The following is a 17,815-nucleotide window of genomic DNA, read 5'->3' as shown; positions in this document are numbered from 1 at the left end:
GTACGGTATTTGTCTCTCTCTTTCTGACTTGCTTCACTCTGTACGACAGGCTCTAGGTCCATCCACCTCACTACAAATAACTCAATTTTGTTTCTTTTTATGGCTGAGTAATATCCCATCGTATGTATGTGCCACATCTTCCTTATCCATTCCTCTATTGATGGACCTTTAGGTTGCTTCCGTGTCCTGGCTATTGTCAATAGTGCTTCATATACGGATATATTGGAAAAATATGAGAGTGCAGGCAGGGAGTCTAGTCAAGGGGATATGACGATCTCTAGGTGAGAGAGTATGAGCATAGAAGCAGTGAGGCTACATTCTAACAGTGTTTCAGATGTCCCATCTAAGTACCTGATGGCTGGCTAGAGTTGGGAGCGAAAAGGACAGTGGTGTGCTTGTCAGTGTTTAACAAGCAGCTCTGGGGCAAGGTGGGTGGCGAGGAGGGAGAAGTTGCTGTCATTTGTTACCTTTGCTGATTTCTGTGGTGTAGATACTCCCGTCATGGTTGGTTTCTGGCTGCCGACATGGCATCATTGAATGCAGAGTTGGGAATGGATAGTAACAGTCTCACCGACCTGTGAGTCTGTGAGAGGAATGGCCAGCATGCCAGTGGACAGGGAAAAATCGAGGTGACTCTAGAATCTGCCCGGAGGAGGTTGGTAGAAGATGAAGCCATTAACTTAGGGCATATAGGAAGAGGAGGACTGTTGGGATGGGTTAGGGAGGCAGAGATAAAGTGTTTTGGTTACAATATTTTAAACTTGAAGTAGCAGGAAGAGATTTCCAGTCAGCAGTGGACTATTAGATCTTGTGCTCTAGAGAAAGGTCTAGGTTAGACGGATCAACTTGGGAGCCATCAAACTAGAGTTGTTAGTTACAACTACAAGATCATCCAAAGAAAAGTTTAGAGCAAGAAGAGAAAGGGAGGAAGTGGCCAAGCACTGACACCTGAGGGGTGGTAGCGCCAGCCAGCAGCATGCTGGCAACGAACAGTGGTGGGAAAGGACCAGAAGAAGGGTTGAAAAAGATGGCGGGGAGGCGAGACTTTTCCATGAACTGAGTGATTATGGGCGCCATGTGTCCTGGAAGGGTCAAGTACGAATACTGAAGGGACATTGTATTTGTCACTAGGGGACCATTGGTGGCCTTTCCCTGAGAACTTTTAGTGCGGTGCTGTGAGCAGAAGCTCATCTACCCTCGGTTGAAAAGTGCATGAGAACCAAGTGTGGAAGCCATCCCTTCAGCCTGATGAGACACTTACTGTGTAATCTTCATGGGGCTTCACAGCCCATTTAACCAGTCCCGCCTATAGCATCCCTTGTAGCCTCCTCTCAGCTACCTGTGTTTCTACCCTAAAGAGAATCTGAAAAAAAGCTGCCCGGGTTCTTGATAGAGCTCCAGAGGGGCTTGTGCGATCCTCCATGCCAGTGGGAGCAGTGCGGGCCAGCACCAACCAAGCAGCCCCATCCAGGGCTGGGTTCTGAGGGGCCTGGGTTCCACAGGGTAATAGGAAGGCTTAGAGGCTGCTTTGCAGCCAGAGCCCATTCGGGAGCGGCAGGAGTCAAGTGATGGTGAGACCAAGTGGAAACATCCAGCACAGACGGCTTGGGGCAGAAACCTGGCATGGCGCCAAGACTTAGCATCGTGGCGGGGACACAACTGGAATGAGGGCTGGACACGAGCAGGCAATTGTGCTAAACAGCCTCGGGCACCAGAGCTGGCCTTTACTGGGGAGGGCAGGCTGACCCTGAGGCCAGAAGGAGGACCTCCAGAAGAAAGATCTCTTCGTTTTCTAGAAACGCCAGAAGATGTGGCATTTCTCATATCCAGCACAGTGGGAGAGTGGAGGGATGGGTGGGTACCCTCGCACTGCCCGCAGGCCCTCCAGGAGGGATGCCATCGCTGCCTGGCCACTCTCTGTCTCATCAGGCTCGTCCAGTGTGGCAGTTTGGGGGCATATTCAGATGCAGGAGGAGGGAGTCACCCGAAACCAACCAGTTTCTTCCCCAAGAACTGTGTCTGATGAGTCCACGTCCAGGCACTGCTCCAGAGGAACTCACTGGAGTCCCAAGAGAGGGACTGGCCCACGCCGTGGGACCTGGCAGAGCCTGATCCCAGACCCCTCCCCGGGCATACATGCTAACTGAACTGCTGCATACCCAGCGCGAGGAATTGCTAAACAGGCCTGGTTGGGAATGGGGCTGGGGCCACAGGGCCTGCCTTCCAGCAGAAGGGCATGCAGCCAGAGGGAGCGGCTGGGCTGCTCGTGTGGCTCACCCCGCCATGGGCAGGTCCTTTACCAAGGCTGAACACTGCCTGTCACCTGCAGACTCCCCAGCCTGCTTTGGAAGGAGTCAGGTCCCATCTGCTTTAAGCCCCAAGCTCAGCTGAGGGACATCTGGCTACCAGTGGACCTGAATGTAATTAGAACCCTTCTCCATGGCAATTAGAAACCAGCTCCATGGCAATTAGAACCCATCTCCACACAGGATGCTGTGTGGGCTTATACCAGCCTCAGCTCATCTCCAGCCTGAAGCGTCGAGCCAGGCATGTGCTGCATCCCCCATGTGGGCTTCTGCACCTTCCCAGTGAGAGCAGGAACGTTCAAGCTATGGCCTCACCTGTAGCAGCCCTCAGAGTCTGTCTCCACACCTCTCTCTCAGTTGCCTGAGTTCAAAAGTCTGACTTTGACCCAGCTTAAACTCTGATTTTGAAGAACAGGTTTCAAAGCCATCCACGTGCACATTTATCTTTCCCGTTGTCCGCCACTGAGGGATTAATGACCAGACAGGGTGTTCAACTGAATCCTTTTAAATGATAATAAAAAGAGGTCTTTATAGGTGCATATAAACACATATATGTAGATATAATGGATATGTATGTGTGTAGACATACATACATACCGTGCATTGTGACAATAGGCTACTGCTAAGTATTCATAAAATGCAACCAGATAAGTAAAATTAGAAACCAGTGAGTAATAAAAGAGGAAAACAAACAAGGCTAATATAGGATTATGTATTGAATTTTGCACTTCTGTTATGTGTGGGCACAAATTTAGCTCTAAACTTGATAACATAACTATCTTGGAAAAGGCAACCTGGTCGATTACACGGTTCAGTGTTTATCGGGTAGGAAATGGACTAATTACTCAGAGGAAAGTATAAGAGTTCCTGATGGTGAGACCACAAAGAAATCCTCCTGCCTCCTCCTTACAGAGGACACCGCAAGTTGTAAAGACTTTGGCAGGGTTCACACAGAAGACACAGATGCTCTTTCTGATTTTCCCTTCGCTCTTCACCAGTAGCATCCCATCAGATTGCCTTTGAGTTCATGCAATGGGACGCTCCGGGGCAGTGGTGCTCAACCTTTGCTACCCATTTCAGTCACCTGGGGAGCTTTTAAAAAGTCTGATGCCCAGGCTGTTCCCCATAAGTCAGAATTTCTGGAGGTGGGACCCAGAGTATTGAGATTAAAAAACAATAATAGCAGGTGTTTTGAATGTGCAGCAAAGTTTGAGAGCCACTGCCTAGTCAGAGTTGATATTGAAACGCTACACACCAGAGTTGTAACTGGTTGTTAAAGTAGGGAAATACTTCCCAAATGGTTAGTAAGTAGCCTCTGCCTGAACCCCACGACTGTCTCCCAGCTGCTGGGACCCTCCTGCCAGGAGCCGTCTGACTTCCTCGTAGTGTAACAATGTTGGGAGAGGGAACACTGCAAAGACCTGGTGCAGTGCTACAGCTGCCAACTGCTCTGCTTGACTGCTCCCTCACCATGCAGATGGTTAAGTATTTGGCGTAGCACCTCTGCCTATAATAATAGATGAACCGTCAATTTACCAGGAATCCTCCTTCTGCTTTTGATCATTGTTGAACAGCGGTAAGTCCAAAACTCTATGCTGCCAACCGAAAGAACACCTGTATGCCTTAACTGGCTGAGGGGAGCTTGACACCCTCTGTGAAGGGTCTGCGTCCCACTAGGGAAAGGTGTATGCACGGCAGGCCACCCCGCTCCCCTTAGAGATGAGCCGAGGGGAGCATTCATGGGCAGAACCGTGGACAAGGGGCCTGGCCTATTAATTGCATCTCTGTGGAATTTGCATGCAAACTCATTATGCCTGTCCCTCACTTAGAACATTCTCTACCACAGCCCTGTTGTTATGAACCCAACCCTGTTGCTTTTCTGAACGTACGGGCACCACCACACCCCAGCAGGCAGGCAGACTCTAAAGGGATCGTGAGCCACCTGAGAGGAGTCCAGGAGTTGTTCTGGCAAACCAGGGTACTGGTGAGCACACTCTAGTTCGTGCCCAGGGCCTGAGAAGTCCGTCTAAGCAGACTCTTAATCTGGTTCTCCTCCCGGCGTATCCCTGCCAGTGCTCCAACCAGGAGGAGCCGTAACCGGGGTCCTCCAAGCTTCTGATTCCCACCCTCCCCCCACCCCGTCTCATGACCTGAATTCCACAGTGCCATTTCCGTGGATCCAGTCTCTCTTCTGTCACTTCCTCCTTCCAGGCCCTCTAGCCCACACTCCACCATCTGCCCATGGACCTAAGTACATCTTCCAAGAGGAATCAGTCTCCCACCTGCATCAAGCCCCCCTACTCACTTCAGAATCGCCCTGGGACGCATTGAGGCCTTCCTTCCCGCAGGTGGACAGAGCCCCTGCTCTTGGGGGATGGGATCTGAGGAGTGTCCTCTTTGGCCTTAGCCCATTAACTGCAGCCAGTGCCCAGGAACAAGCAAGAGTCAGCCGACCCTTGATCCGTCTCAGCTTGCCCTGTTGTTTGCTGGCTGGACCTGCCTTTGTCCGCTGACAATAGTCATATATGAGAGCTTTTAAGTGCCCGCTAATGTGCTGTGCACTTGATATAAATGCTCTAACCTGTCACATTCCTCTAACGAAGGTGCTAACATTACCCACATTTTATGAGTGAGAAAACTGAGGCTCAGAGAGGTTAAATGACTTGTGCAAATGGCGCTAAGATCCAAACTCAGATTCATCTGGCTTCCAAGTGCCTGTCCTACCTTTTCTTCTTTGATCACTTGCTGCTTTAGGCCCCCAAGCTAGTTGAGCTGACCCGCTTGGGTTATATGCTGCAATTGGCCGGCTTCATCCTCCTTTTCAGATCCTTCAAACGCATTCACTTATCTCCCCAGTCACTGCCTCCCTCAGATTTGGGGTACCCCTGGCCAAGCCATACTAGATTCTCAGGGGCCTCCTCCCCTAGGTGGTGGAGGCCCCACATATCAGACATCCCCTTACTGATGGAAACATTTAACCACTTAACCTCATGCCTCCCCAAACCAGAGCTTTGTAAAATAATTTACATGCTTCCGTGCAATTCATTCAAACGTGCATTCTTTGCTGCTAAAGTACCAGATAGTTGTGAAATTTACCCCCATCTAAGGATGTATAATATATATATAATTACTCATGTTTTAGTTCTCAAATGTTTTAAAAGAGGAAAAAAGAATTTGTTGACTTGTGCCAGCCTTGGAAGATTACAGTCAAAAAGTTTTCATTATTGCGATGTTTGTGTTTTCTTTTCTTTCTTTTTTTTTTCCTACAGAAATGCAACCAGAGATGAAGACCAACCTTGGCAAGCAGGGTCCTCAGATCCTTGGTGTCCAGAGAGTCTACATTCAGACAAGGGAAGAGAAGCGCCTGAACCTGACCGTCGGGAGCAGAGCCTATTTGCTGCCCAACACATCTGTGATTATTAAATGCCCAGTGCGACGATTCCAGAAATCTCTGATCCAGTGGGAGAAGGACGGCCATTGTCTGCAGAACTCCAAACGACTTGGCATCACCAAGTCAGGCTCACTGAAAATCCACAGCCTGGCAGCCCCCGACATCGGCATGTACCGGTGTATCGCAGGCTCTGCCCAAGAGACAGTGGTGCTCAAGCTCATTGGCACTGACAACCGGCTCATTGCGCCCCCAGCCCTCAGAGGGCACACAAGGGAATATCCTGGGATGGACCACAATGAAGCCAATAATTTGGGAGCCACATGGCATAAGATGAGGCAGAAGTGGAGTAACCAAAATGAGCTTTATTTGGACGATGGCCGAATTCATCACCAGCCTCTCTTAAGAGCTCTGTTGGGCCACTGCAGCCATTCTGCAGGAAACGCCAACTCCTGGGAGTTTGAGAGAAAGCAGTTTGAAGCCGCAGTTAAACAGGGAGCCTACAGCATGGATACCGCCCAGTTTGATGAACTGATAAGGAACATGAGTCAGCTCATGGAGACTGGAGAGGTCAGTGACGACCTTGCGTCCCAGGTGATATATCAGCTGGTGGCCGAGTTAGCGAAGGCGCAGCCTGCACACGTGCAGTGGCGGGGCATCCTGGGAGAGGCGCCTCTCATGGCTCACCTAAGGGGGGAAACGGGAAGTGTGCCCCAAAGCTCAAATTCGAAAAACTCGGGCAAGCTGACATTCAAGCCAAAGGGACCTGTTCTCTTGAGGCAAAGCCAGCCCACCTCGATTTCTTTTAATAAAACAGTACATTCAAGGATTGGAAATACAGTCTACATTACAAGAAGGACGGAGGTCATCAATATACTGTGTGAGCTTGTTACCCCCGGTGAGGCCACATATACGTGGACCAAGGATGGAGCATTGCTACGACCCTCTGAAAAGTAAGTAAAATAAGAATACAGTGTTTCCTCTGTAATACCATCTTAATGCTTCTTCTTCCAGCTTTCTTGAAAATATTTTCAAATCCCTTCTAAGAATGTGTTTCCAACAGGATTCTTTAGGAAAGAAACTCAAAAATGTTAGGGTATGGAATGTAAAGTAGTTAGCTAGTGGGAAGCAGCAGCATAGCACAGGGAGATCAGCTCAGTGCTTTGCAACCACCTGCAAGGGTAGGATAGGGAGGGTGGGAGGAGATATGGGGATATATGTATACATATAGCTGATTCACTTTGGTGTACCACAGAAACTAACACAATATTGTGAAGCAATTATACTCCAATAAAGATATATTGGAGTATAAAAAAAATAAAAAGAAAGAAAATCAAAGTAGTCTTTACTTCACCATCATTTTAAAGTGGAGGGCTAAGTGGCTACCAGTTCGAGGAGAACAGTTACTTTCTTCTCAGCCTATTATAGATAAGATTGTTTTCTGGCTTCCATTTTTGTTGCTGAAAAGTGTGTTGTCAGTGTAATTATTATTCATTGGTAGGTAATACGTTCTTTTTCTCTGTTTATCTTTCAAAATTTATTCTTATCTTTGGTGCTCTGCAGTTTTATGATGGTAAATCTACGTGAGTGTCTTGTTTTATTTATCTTGCTTGAAATTTGTTGCACTTTCTGTACTGAGGATACATATGTTGTGGCCTCTCCCATTGCGGAGCACAGGCTCCGGATGCGCAGGCTCAGCGGCCATGGCTCATGGGCCCAACCGCTCCGCGGCATGTGGGATCCTCCCAGACCGGGGCACGAACCCGTGTCTCCTGCATCGGCAGGCGGACTCTCAACCACTACGCCACCAGGGAAGCCCCCCATTTTCTTTTTGAATATAGCTTTTTCTTCTTTCTTTCTAGAACTCCAAATAAATGTATGTGAGAATTTCTCTGTCTCAATCTTCCCTGTGTTTTAACCTCTCTTTCATATTGCCTCTTTTACTTTCTAGTTTGCTGCTTGTCTCTTCAGCATTGTAAAAAACTAAGTGGATATTAGCCCACCCACTTAGTTTTCCATTTCAGTGACCACATATATAATTTTTAGTTCTGTTTGGTTATTTTGTGGATTTTTGAATAATTTTTGATAGTTTGTCAAGGTGTTCTTCTATTTATGTATATATTATGTAAAGTATAAGATTATACATGAAATATAAATAATCCAGAAGCTCCAACTAAAAGCCAGAGATTGTCAGAGGATAACAAAGCAACAACTAAAATATAGGTTGTCAACAAGAAGTGCACTTCAAATGTAAAAACACAGATAGGTTAAGAGTAAAAGGATGGAAAGCAGCATATCAAATAAATGCATACTTGAATGTTTCTAAGAGCCTTATTCATAATAGCCCCAAACTGGAAATAGGCCAAATGTCCATCACCTGATGGCTTTGTAAACAGATTACGGTATGTTCATAAAATGGCAAATGCTCATCATAGATAAGGAAGGAGCTACGGATATATATACATCGATATGTATGAATATCAAAACCATTATGTTAAGTGAAAGAAACCAAGCATAAAAGACTACATACTTTATAATAATTCCATTTATATGAACTTGTAGCAAAGACAAAATTACAGCGATAGAAAGAAGGTCAATGGTTGTCATAGTCCTAAGGTTTTGGGGGAGGGGACTTGACTGCAAGGGAGCAAAGGAAACTTTCTGAGGTTATAGAAATGTTATATATCTTGCTGTGGTGGTGGCTACACGAATGTATACGTGTGTCAGAAATCAAATTGTACACTTAACGTTAGTGAATTTTATTGCCTGATAATTACAGTTCAATTTATAAAATGTGTCTCAAAACAAAAAAATCTTAATAGTATTATACTTCCTTTTCCCCCTCTCATGTGCTCTTTTATCATACATTTTACTTATACTTACATTATATACTCTAAAATGCATTGCTACTCTATGTATTCCATACAATCACCTGTCAATTAAAGGAATTTTTTTTTTTTTCCTGGTACACGGGCCTCTCACTGTTGTGGCCTCTCCCGTTGCGGAGCACAGGCTCCGGACGCGCAGGCTCAGCAGCCATGGCTCACAGGCCCAGCCGCTCAGCGGCATGTGGGATCTTCCTGGACCGGGGCATGAGCCCGTGTCCCCTGCATTGGCAGGCGGACTCTCAACCACTGCGCCACCAGGGAAGCCCCTAAAGGAATTTTTAAATGAAAAAAAAAGTCAGGGTATGGTTTTCACATGTGCATGGGAATTCTCAAAATGAAATCGTACTGTCCCAATCATTATCACATAGCTGTGATACAAGACTGGATACCGTTAAGATTGAATTTAAGCATGTACAGACTCTCTCTTTGCAGGTCACTTAACATTTAAAAATAAAATCAACATAAGGCCATTAAAAAAGCATACTTATAGTAATCTTACATTGTGTAGGAACTGTAAATCAGAATCTTCCATATCTAGGAGATGTGGTATCTCATTTGAACTCACACCAGCCCCATGAGTTTGGCAGGGTAGGGGTTAATACTTTTCTGATGAGGTCGTTGGAAAACAGAATCTCTTTTGCAAATATTTTCTCCCATTCTGAGGGTTGTCTTTTGGTCTTGTTTATGGTTTCCTTTGCTGTGCAAAAGCTTTTAAGTTTCATTAGGTCCCACTTGTTTATTTTTGTTTTTATTTCCATTTCTCAGAATGGGAGAAAATATTTGCAAATTGAAGCAACTGACAAAGGATTAATCTCCAAAATTTACAAGCAGCTCATGCAGCTCAATAACAAAAAAACAAACAACCCAATCCAAAAATGGGCAAAAGGCCTAAAGAGACATTTCTCCAAAGAAGATATACAGACTGCCAACAAACACATGGAAGGATGCTCAACATCACTAATCATTAGAGAAATGCAGATCAAAACTACAATGAAATATCATCTCACACCGGTCAGAATGGCCATAGTCAAAAAATCTACAAACAATAAATGCTGGAGAGGGTGTGGATAAAAGGGAACACTCTTGCACTGCTGGTGAGAATGTGAATTGGTATAGCCACTATGGAGAACAGGATGGAGGTTCCTTAAAAAACTACAAATAGAACTACCATGTGACCCAGCAATCCCACTACTGGGCATATACCCTGAGAAAACCATAATTCAGAAAGAGTCATGGGGCTTCCCTGGTGGCGCAGTGGTTGAGAGTCCGCCTGCCGATGCAGGGGACATGGGTTCGTGCCCCGGTCCGGGAAGTTCCCATATGCTGCGGAGTGGCTGGGCCCGTGAGCCATGGCCGCTGAGCCTGCGTGTCCGGAGCCTGTGCTCCGCAATGGGAGAGGCCACAACAGTGAGAGGCCCGTGTACCACAAAAAAAAAAAAAAAAAAAAAAAAGAGTCATGTACCAAAATGTTCACTGTAGCTCTATTTACAATAGCCAGGAGATGGAAGCAACCTAAGTGTCCATCATCGGATGAATGGATAAAGATGTGGCACATATATACAATGGAATATTACTCAGCCATAAAAAGAAACAAAATTGAGTTATTTGTAGTGAGGTGGATGGACCTAGAGTCTGTCATACAGAGTGAAGTCAGAAAGAGAAAGACAAATACCGTATGCTAACACATATATATGGAATCTAAGAAAAATAAAATGTCATGAAGAACCTAGGGGTAAGACGGGAATAAAGACACAGACCTACTAGAGAATGGACTTGAGGATATGGGGAGGGGGAAGGGTAAGCTGTGACAAAGTGAGAGAGTGGCATGGACATATATACACTACCAAACGTAAAATAGATACCTAGTGGGAAGCAGCCGCATAGCACAGGGAGATCAGCTCGCTGCTTTGTGACCACCTAGAGGGGTGGCATAGGGAGGGTGGGAGGGAGGGAGATGCAAGAGGGAAGAGATATGGGAACATATGTATATGTATAACTGATTCACTTTGTTATAAAGCAGAAACTAACACACCATTGTAAAGCAATTATACTCCAGTAAAGATGTTAAAAAAAACAAACAGAATCTCATGACTAATTCACGGCCAGTCAGAACCAGGGACCTTATCTCCTGAACACTGCCAGCGATGTTTGAAGATCACACAAATAATAGCTTTGGTAGAAAGATTGAGAATCTGAAGTAATTTTCTATATCACGCAGTTTTTCATGTCACAAAATCCAAAAATAAGATGATAAGGATCAAAGTTTTCTGAGATGTTCAAAACACAATATTAAGTCACCTTATTTTATTGTGATAGTTATCCATATCAGTGCAAAAATATCACATTTCATTCATTTTACACAAAATAACGGGATAACAGAAATATTAATTCACTTTTGTGTTCTTTTCTGTCTCCAGATCTTGCTGTTTGTACACATAGGGTTATAGACCTTTTGCTTTCTTTCAATTTGAGTTTAAGAGCTCAAGCTGCACCTTACCTGCCTCTAGGGATTGTTGAGAGACACAAAACACCAGATGTTAAATTGTTTTGTAAACCATAAGTTACTTTAAAAAATGCAGGTTTTATTTTTATCACGTCGTTTTTTTGTGCATCACCTAATATGTGAAACATTAAAAGAAATGTAGGTAAATTTTAAATTAAATTGTTAGGCTATGTCTTAGAATGAAAAGATATAACAAATCTAATTTTTTATTGTTTTGCCTGGAACCCTGAGCACAAGAGTATAATGAAGTTTTTGAAGTAGAATTAACCTTCCAGATCAACTAACTTAGCAGTTCTCAAATCTTTTGGTCTTAGGACCCCTTTAAACTTAAAACAATGATGAGAAGCCCGAAGAGCTTTTGGTAATATGAGTTATATCTAGTGATGTTAGAAATTAAAACCATGAAACATTTAAAAGAGCTGTTTATGGGCTTCCCTGGTGGCGCAGTGGTTGAGAGTCCGCCTGCCGATGCAGGGGACACGGGTTCGTGCCCCGGTACGGGAAGATCCCACATGCCGCGGAGCGGCTAGGGCCGTGAGCCATGGCCGCTGAGCCTGCGCGTCTGGAGCCTGTGCTCCGCAATGGGAGAGGCCACAGCAGTGAGAGGCCCGTGTACCGCAAAAAAAAAAAAAAAAAAAAAAAAAGTTTTTCAGTACAGAGGGAAGCTTTTTGTAAGCTTTTGAACAAATAATTAAAAATTACCATTTAGCAACTTATGATGTATTTTTTAACACATCAAATCATCATCTAGGAGTTTTCCATAGAATATAAAAACAGTAGTTACATAATTGCCAATCACCACTCATAAGCCATTTCTCATGATCAGTATTTGACTTTTTCTCCCAATTATGAATGGGAAGACCATTTGTAAACCCCTCTTCTGGATGGAGGTCTCACGTGACCTTGTATCTGCTAAGTTCAAGGTTAGCGTGCCCTTAGAGAAGGTTCACAGCTGAGACAGCAGAGATGACAGGACCAGTGCCATTAATTATGACTCGCAAAACAGCAAGAATACGCATCTTCCAAATGTTGACACATTTCATTATACAGTACAAAAAAGATGTATATTCTTTAATATTACTACCCAGCTTTTCAGAAGAGTCTTTGAGTTTTCGAAAGCAGTCAAACTCACAATGAAGGTTACTGATTTTCCAAAATTCTAATTTTCCCTTGAAAGCTCGAATTTTATCATTGGCAACAAATACTGTCAGTTGTTTTCCTTGAAGTGGCCAGCTCGTTTTTGTTCGTTTAAAAAATTATCTTCCAAATACCCAAGTCCAAATAGTCATGGTTTGTCTGTCAGTCATTCTTGCAAGTAAAGTGGTATGCCATGAAAAAGCAGCTAGTTCAGCTAGCAGTTCACACAATCACACCAACACACTTGGGCATGCAGCAGAAGTGCTTTGTATTTCCCATTTTGTCATACAGAATATTTAAAAACTTACACTCAAGGGTCAAGTTATAGTAAAATTAATAAGTTCTGCTGCTTCATTAGGGACATTCTTAAGGGAAACTGGCATTTTTGTTTTTATTGCAAGTGTGTGATACCAAGGATACAGTGACTACTGGTACCCTTTGGTGCCACTGCCTTGGTTCCAGTTCAGGTACCAATAGTTTTACCCACCACTGCTTTTACCATGAGTGCAAATGTCAACACAGTGAAAAATGCAAATAATGGCTTAGTATTTACTATTATGAGGATAGTTTTGAGCTCACGGACCCCTGGCATCCATGGACTACCCTTTGAGGACAGCTCAACAGTTTCACTTTAGAAATTATAAGGAAACAAGAGGCTGAGAAGGTTGATTAATTGACTTGTGGCCATAAAGTACTACAGGGATGTAGTAGAGCTTGGTCAGTTTAAGTCAATGTTTGTTGAATTGAGTTGATTTTAGATTGTTTGACTTGTTCAAATGGAATTAACATTCGTTTCTGAGGCTGAGACTCCTGGAAATCCTATAAAGGTTCTGACATACCACTCAGATGTGTTTCTGCATACTCTGAGGATCAACCATTTGATATTGAAACAATCCTATATGGCTATTAAGAGTTTTAATGTTTTAAGGGAATTTTAAAAATATCTATTTTTATTTCCATATTTTCCTCAAATTTACCTAATTAATTTTTTCAACTTATGTTTAAACTCCTTTATGCAACAAAGTTCTCACTTTTAGATATACTTTTCTGAATTTCACAAATCTTTTCAACTGAAGAAATCCTGAAATGGAATTATGTTTCTGAGAGCCTCTCTCCCTTAAGAGGAAACAGTATGGGCGTGGAGTACGTTTGGACGCCAGCTGAGTAAGAAATCTCAGCTAGGAAGGGAAGGCTGTGGGTAGGTTCACTAGGGATGATGTCTGTGGAAAGATCAGCCTTGTTATTACTTCAGGTTAAGAATAAGGTTATGCAGCAAAGGCCAAGATCAGATTCCTTAAAGAACTTTCAGCCCACGGACTGGTCCAGGCTGGATACTGGGTGGCACCACCCGGCAGGAAGGTTCACACGTGCTCGACTATTTCTAATCTCAGTGATTTCTCACTGTGCTGTAAAACTGAAGCCAAGAAAACCAAGGGATCATCTGAGAAGCACTAAGTCATACAAACGTACATACGAAATAATTTAAGAAAACATTTTAGTGTATACACAATTGTCAAGTAGAGTTATTAGTTATACTTTTATTCTTAATCAACTACTCCTTAATAGGGATTTGACAGTGCAAGTCTAGCCCTAGTAATAGCTAGATCTGCCATATTCCTGGTTTTGTTCTGGGCAATTCAGCTGTTTTGATTTCTGCCCACCCTTGATTATTTCATTTGTGGGTTGCAGGAGAGCTTGCATCCTCCTAGTACATTTATTCTCTACCATTATTCTGTTCTGTTCTAATCATTCATGCATTTAGTCATTGAATGTTTTTGAAAACTTGCTGTATACCAGGCACTGTGCTAAGCATAGAAAATGCACAGCTGTGAATAAGATTTGGTCCCTGCTCTTGACAAGATCACAGTCTGGTGGGAATAAAAAGATATTTTATAAATATTTTTTTAAAATATATGAACCAGAGCAGAAGAAGCCCAGAGGGGGCAAAAGATAACTCTGGGAGTATTGGGGAAAGCTTTACCGGGGAAATTACATTTGCTCCAGGACTCAGTGGGTAAGTCAGAGTTTGCCTGGAGTGGGGAAGGGCATTCCAAATAAAGTGAACAACGTATGCTAAAGCTCGGGGTGATGACAGATCATGGAATGTCCTGGAACCTGTTAGAGGTTCGTCATGGCTGGAGCATAGGATGAGCGAGCAACATGAGGTGACAGGAAATGAAGTGGCCCCGTTCAGTTCATGAAGAAACATACAGTGTTTAGTGGTCAGAACGGTCCATATTGCTAAGATCTGTAAAGTGCGAAGGGGCAGGGAAAAAAATAGTATATGGACCACTGATCCAGACAACCTATTAGCAACTTCAAATCATTAAGAAAAAATTAAAATAAAATGAGAGCAGAACAAGTACTCTTTCTCATTTCCTGAATAATTACGTCACCTGTGAGGATACACCTGACCGACTCTGATTCTCCAAGTGGTATTTACATGCAGGTGTTTATGAATATCAGGTGGTGTTTACATGCAGGTATGATATTGGGAAGCCATAAGGAACTCACACAGTGTAGTCCTGATTCTTAACAGCATAGTCAAAATCCAATATTGGATTTTGAGCCTTGTTACCTCCACTGACTTTTTCATACCATGATAGTGAGATAATAACCATTGCCGGGCAGCAGTAACTAAAGGTCCACTCACTTCCAGTGTGAAAATCTGAAATGAAAAGTCCACGTCTGCAGTTCGTTAAGAAGGATCGGGGCAGAAAATGAGGGCTTAACATCTGGCAAATTAAGGTTTGCTCGTTTGTCTTTTTTATTTTAAATTTTATTTAGTTTTTAAACATTTTAATACAATTTTAAAAGCCTTTGTGTGGGAAAATGTTGACACACAGAAGGTGTAACATCGATTAAACGTTACATATGATATAGATCTTTGGCATTCTAAACAACACCGTAAACTTATTTTTTAAACGTTCTTATTCACTAAACAAATTATTTTCAGGAAACACAATACAGTTAGCCCATAAATTCTTTAGGAGATTGGGTATTGTAAACATTGGAAAATGAAACTTTCAGATGTTCTTTATTTATTATCATGAGCTATAATAATGGAAGCCAGTCTGAAGAGAGTTTCAAAATTATGTATTTCTGAAGGTTATGTCACTTGGATAAAAATGAGTTTATAGGAGTGACAGTCATAAGACTGGACTTAATCCTTTGAGGACTCAAATAAGAGCATAATTTAAGCGTGACAGATTTAGAAACGAGGACTTTGTTCTCATTCATAAAAAAACTAAAAAATTAATAACTTATCCAATTTTAGGCATATCCTTAACAAAGTAGAATCCATTATCTCTGTTTTCTCACTTGTGGCTTCAGGAGAAAGTGAATTTAAGTGCTTTATTTTCAACGACTTTTAAACTGCTATAATAAAAAGGAAGTAAAATTTGAAGAAATTTTCTTGTTTTCCACGTTTATTCTGAAGAAATTTGAAAGAATATAAACAATAGTGAAATCATTCTCTATTGACAGTCATATAGGATGGTCCTCTAGTCTCATAAACCAAAAGATTTATTATTTCATATAGAATTAGAAGAGAAACCCCAGTTAAAATAATATGAAGCGAAAATTGCTATAGAATATAATAATTTATGGCACAATGTTTATTTTCTGTTCATAAGTGGTAGAGTGGGTCAACCCTGAATTTTAAAAAAATTAATAAAGGAGATTCAATTGGCCATTGACAGATTTTGCTGTCTTTAACTTCTCCCTTTCAACTGTTTCCTTCTTGCTTTCTTATAAAAACCTCTTCCACTCTCTTATAACTAATATTTCACTGAACACTTGGGAATTTTCTATTTCTCCCTTTCCTTCCATAGCCAAAATCGTGTTCAGGAACACCATACATGTGTATACAGTTTATACTTTGCACAAAGGTACCCGGCTGAATGGGCAAATCTCTGGCTGAAATTGAGCTCACAAATTGCCCACAAAGCTGTGAAAGGCATTGTCTCTCCAGAGGAAGGGAAGGAGGTGGACAGAAGGGAACCCTCTGCTCACCAACCCCTGAACTTTGAGGCTACGTTTGCCAAGGCTGAGGGTCAACTTTTTTTCAAATTCATACAGATATCCTATAGCTTAGAAGCAGCCCTAGTCTTCAGAGTTGCTACTCCCACTGCAAATGTTTCTAACATTTTCAAAGGAGTCGTACCTATTAAAGTCAACTGTAACACGGTAAGGTGTGGGTCAATAATGATGACAGACAAGTGAAATTCAGTATGTGTAGAACTGAGAAATAGAGAAGCAGGAGACACAGCATCACTTAGTATCTCTGAACTATACACAAGGGAATCAATGCTGATCCCTGTTTGAGATCATCTTTCCCAGTAAACCATACTATTAAGGAACAGTAGCGTGGAGACTGTGTGTGCCTAATAATCGCTGCTATACTTCTTTTGTAACTTCACCTAGAGTTTACCTTACTTGGACTTTTGATTTTCCTGTAGAGAATGGCACACATGTCTCATATGGATTTGTAAGGTGCAACATTAGTGAAATTTTAATAATGACTAACAAATTATAAAAGAAAGGGAAAAATCAGATGATTTAAACTCACTATTAGTATTCAGTACTATATTTTTCAACTTGAAAGAAAAATACGTAACATACCAAGAAAAATTGCAGTTGCGTTTTCTTGAAATGTATAGTCTTACAATTAAACGAATCTTACACTTCGTTTGCAGTCTCATTTGTCTTTTTTAAAACGTGGTAGATTAAGCATTGAGTCCATCCAGAAAAGTCTGTTCTCATGCAAAGTGAGATAGGATGATTGGATCACCAAGTACAGTCCAGCTCTACCATTTCCCTGAGTCTCAGCCAGGAAGGACTTTTCCACCCTCTAGTCTATATAGTTGTCCGCTTATAGGCAGGAAGCTTGACAAGATCATCTTCTGGGATCCTTGCCAGCCCAAAGTCAATCATTTTGCTGTCTTCATTCTCTGTGAGTTGCTGTGGTTCTAGAAGAGTTCAGTGTGTTACACGAGCGCATCCTCTTTCTGACTGTTCTGCAGAGTCATTGTGGATGGAATGGGGAAAATACAGATACAGAAACCTACAAAGAAGGAACAAGGAATATATGGATGTTCTGTCGCTAATCATCTGGGTTCGGACGTGGAAAGTTCTCCTGTGCTGTATGCAGGTAATGCCTATTGTTGAAACCTGGAATGCCTGGGTTTTGTTTTGTTTTGAACGTTAAACTCTGGAGCAGCAGTTTGCATGCAGCAGAATAACCGGGAGGTGGGGTTAAAACCCAAATGTCTAGACTCCATCCCCAGAGGTTCCGACACATCAGGCTTGGGATGGAGTCCGAGAATGTGTATATTTGACATGTCCCCAGGTTATGCCAGTGCTGCTGGCCTGAGGACCACACTTTGAAAACAGCTGCTCTGGAGTTTGCTTTCTAAGAATTGGGAATTAATGAGACAGGGTTTAATCGGCAGTGTTGATAGTATGGACTTTTCATTTTTAAAGCGCCACCAGCCGGCGAAAGAGAGTAATTATCCTTTAAAAGTTGATGTATACCTCGCAATGGCATACCCCCCAATCCTTAGAAACACTTTCAGGAAATTGTCATTATAAA

General features: G+C 42.7%; 1 protein-coding gene across 1 annotated transcript in view; it reads left to right on the top strand.

Moving 5' to 3' along the window:
* ADAMTSL3 (ADAMTS like 3) overlaps positions 1–17,815 on the top strand; it is a 373,236-nt gene that overhangs the window by 301,669 nt on the left and 53,752 nt on the right. The window contains 2 exon segments of the mRNA XM_060157437.1: positions 5,576–6,647; positions 17,247–17,374. Of these exon segments, the coding sequence (XP_060013420.1) occupies positions 5,576–6,647; positions 17,247–17,374 (1,200 nt within the window).

The sequence above is a fragment of the Lagenorhynchus albirostris genome, chromosome 1 (assembly GCF_949774975.1).
Source record: "Lagenorhynchus albirostris chromosome 1, mLagAlb1.1, whole genome shotgun sequence".
NCBI lineage: Eukaryota > Metazoa > Chordata > Mammalia > Artiodactyla > Delphinidae > Lagenorhynchus > Lagenorhynchus albirostris.
This window is presented reverse-complemented; position numbering and strand designations above follow the sequence as displayed.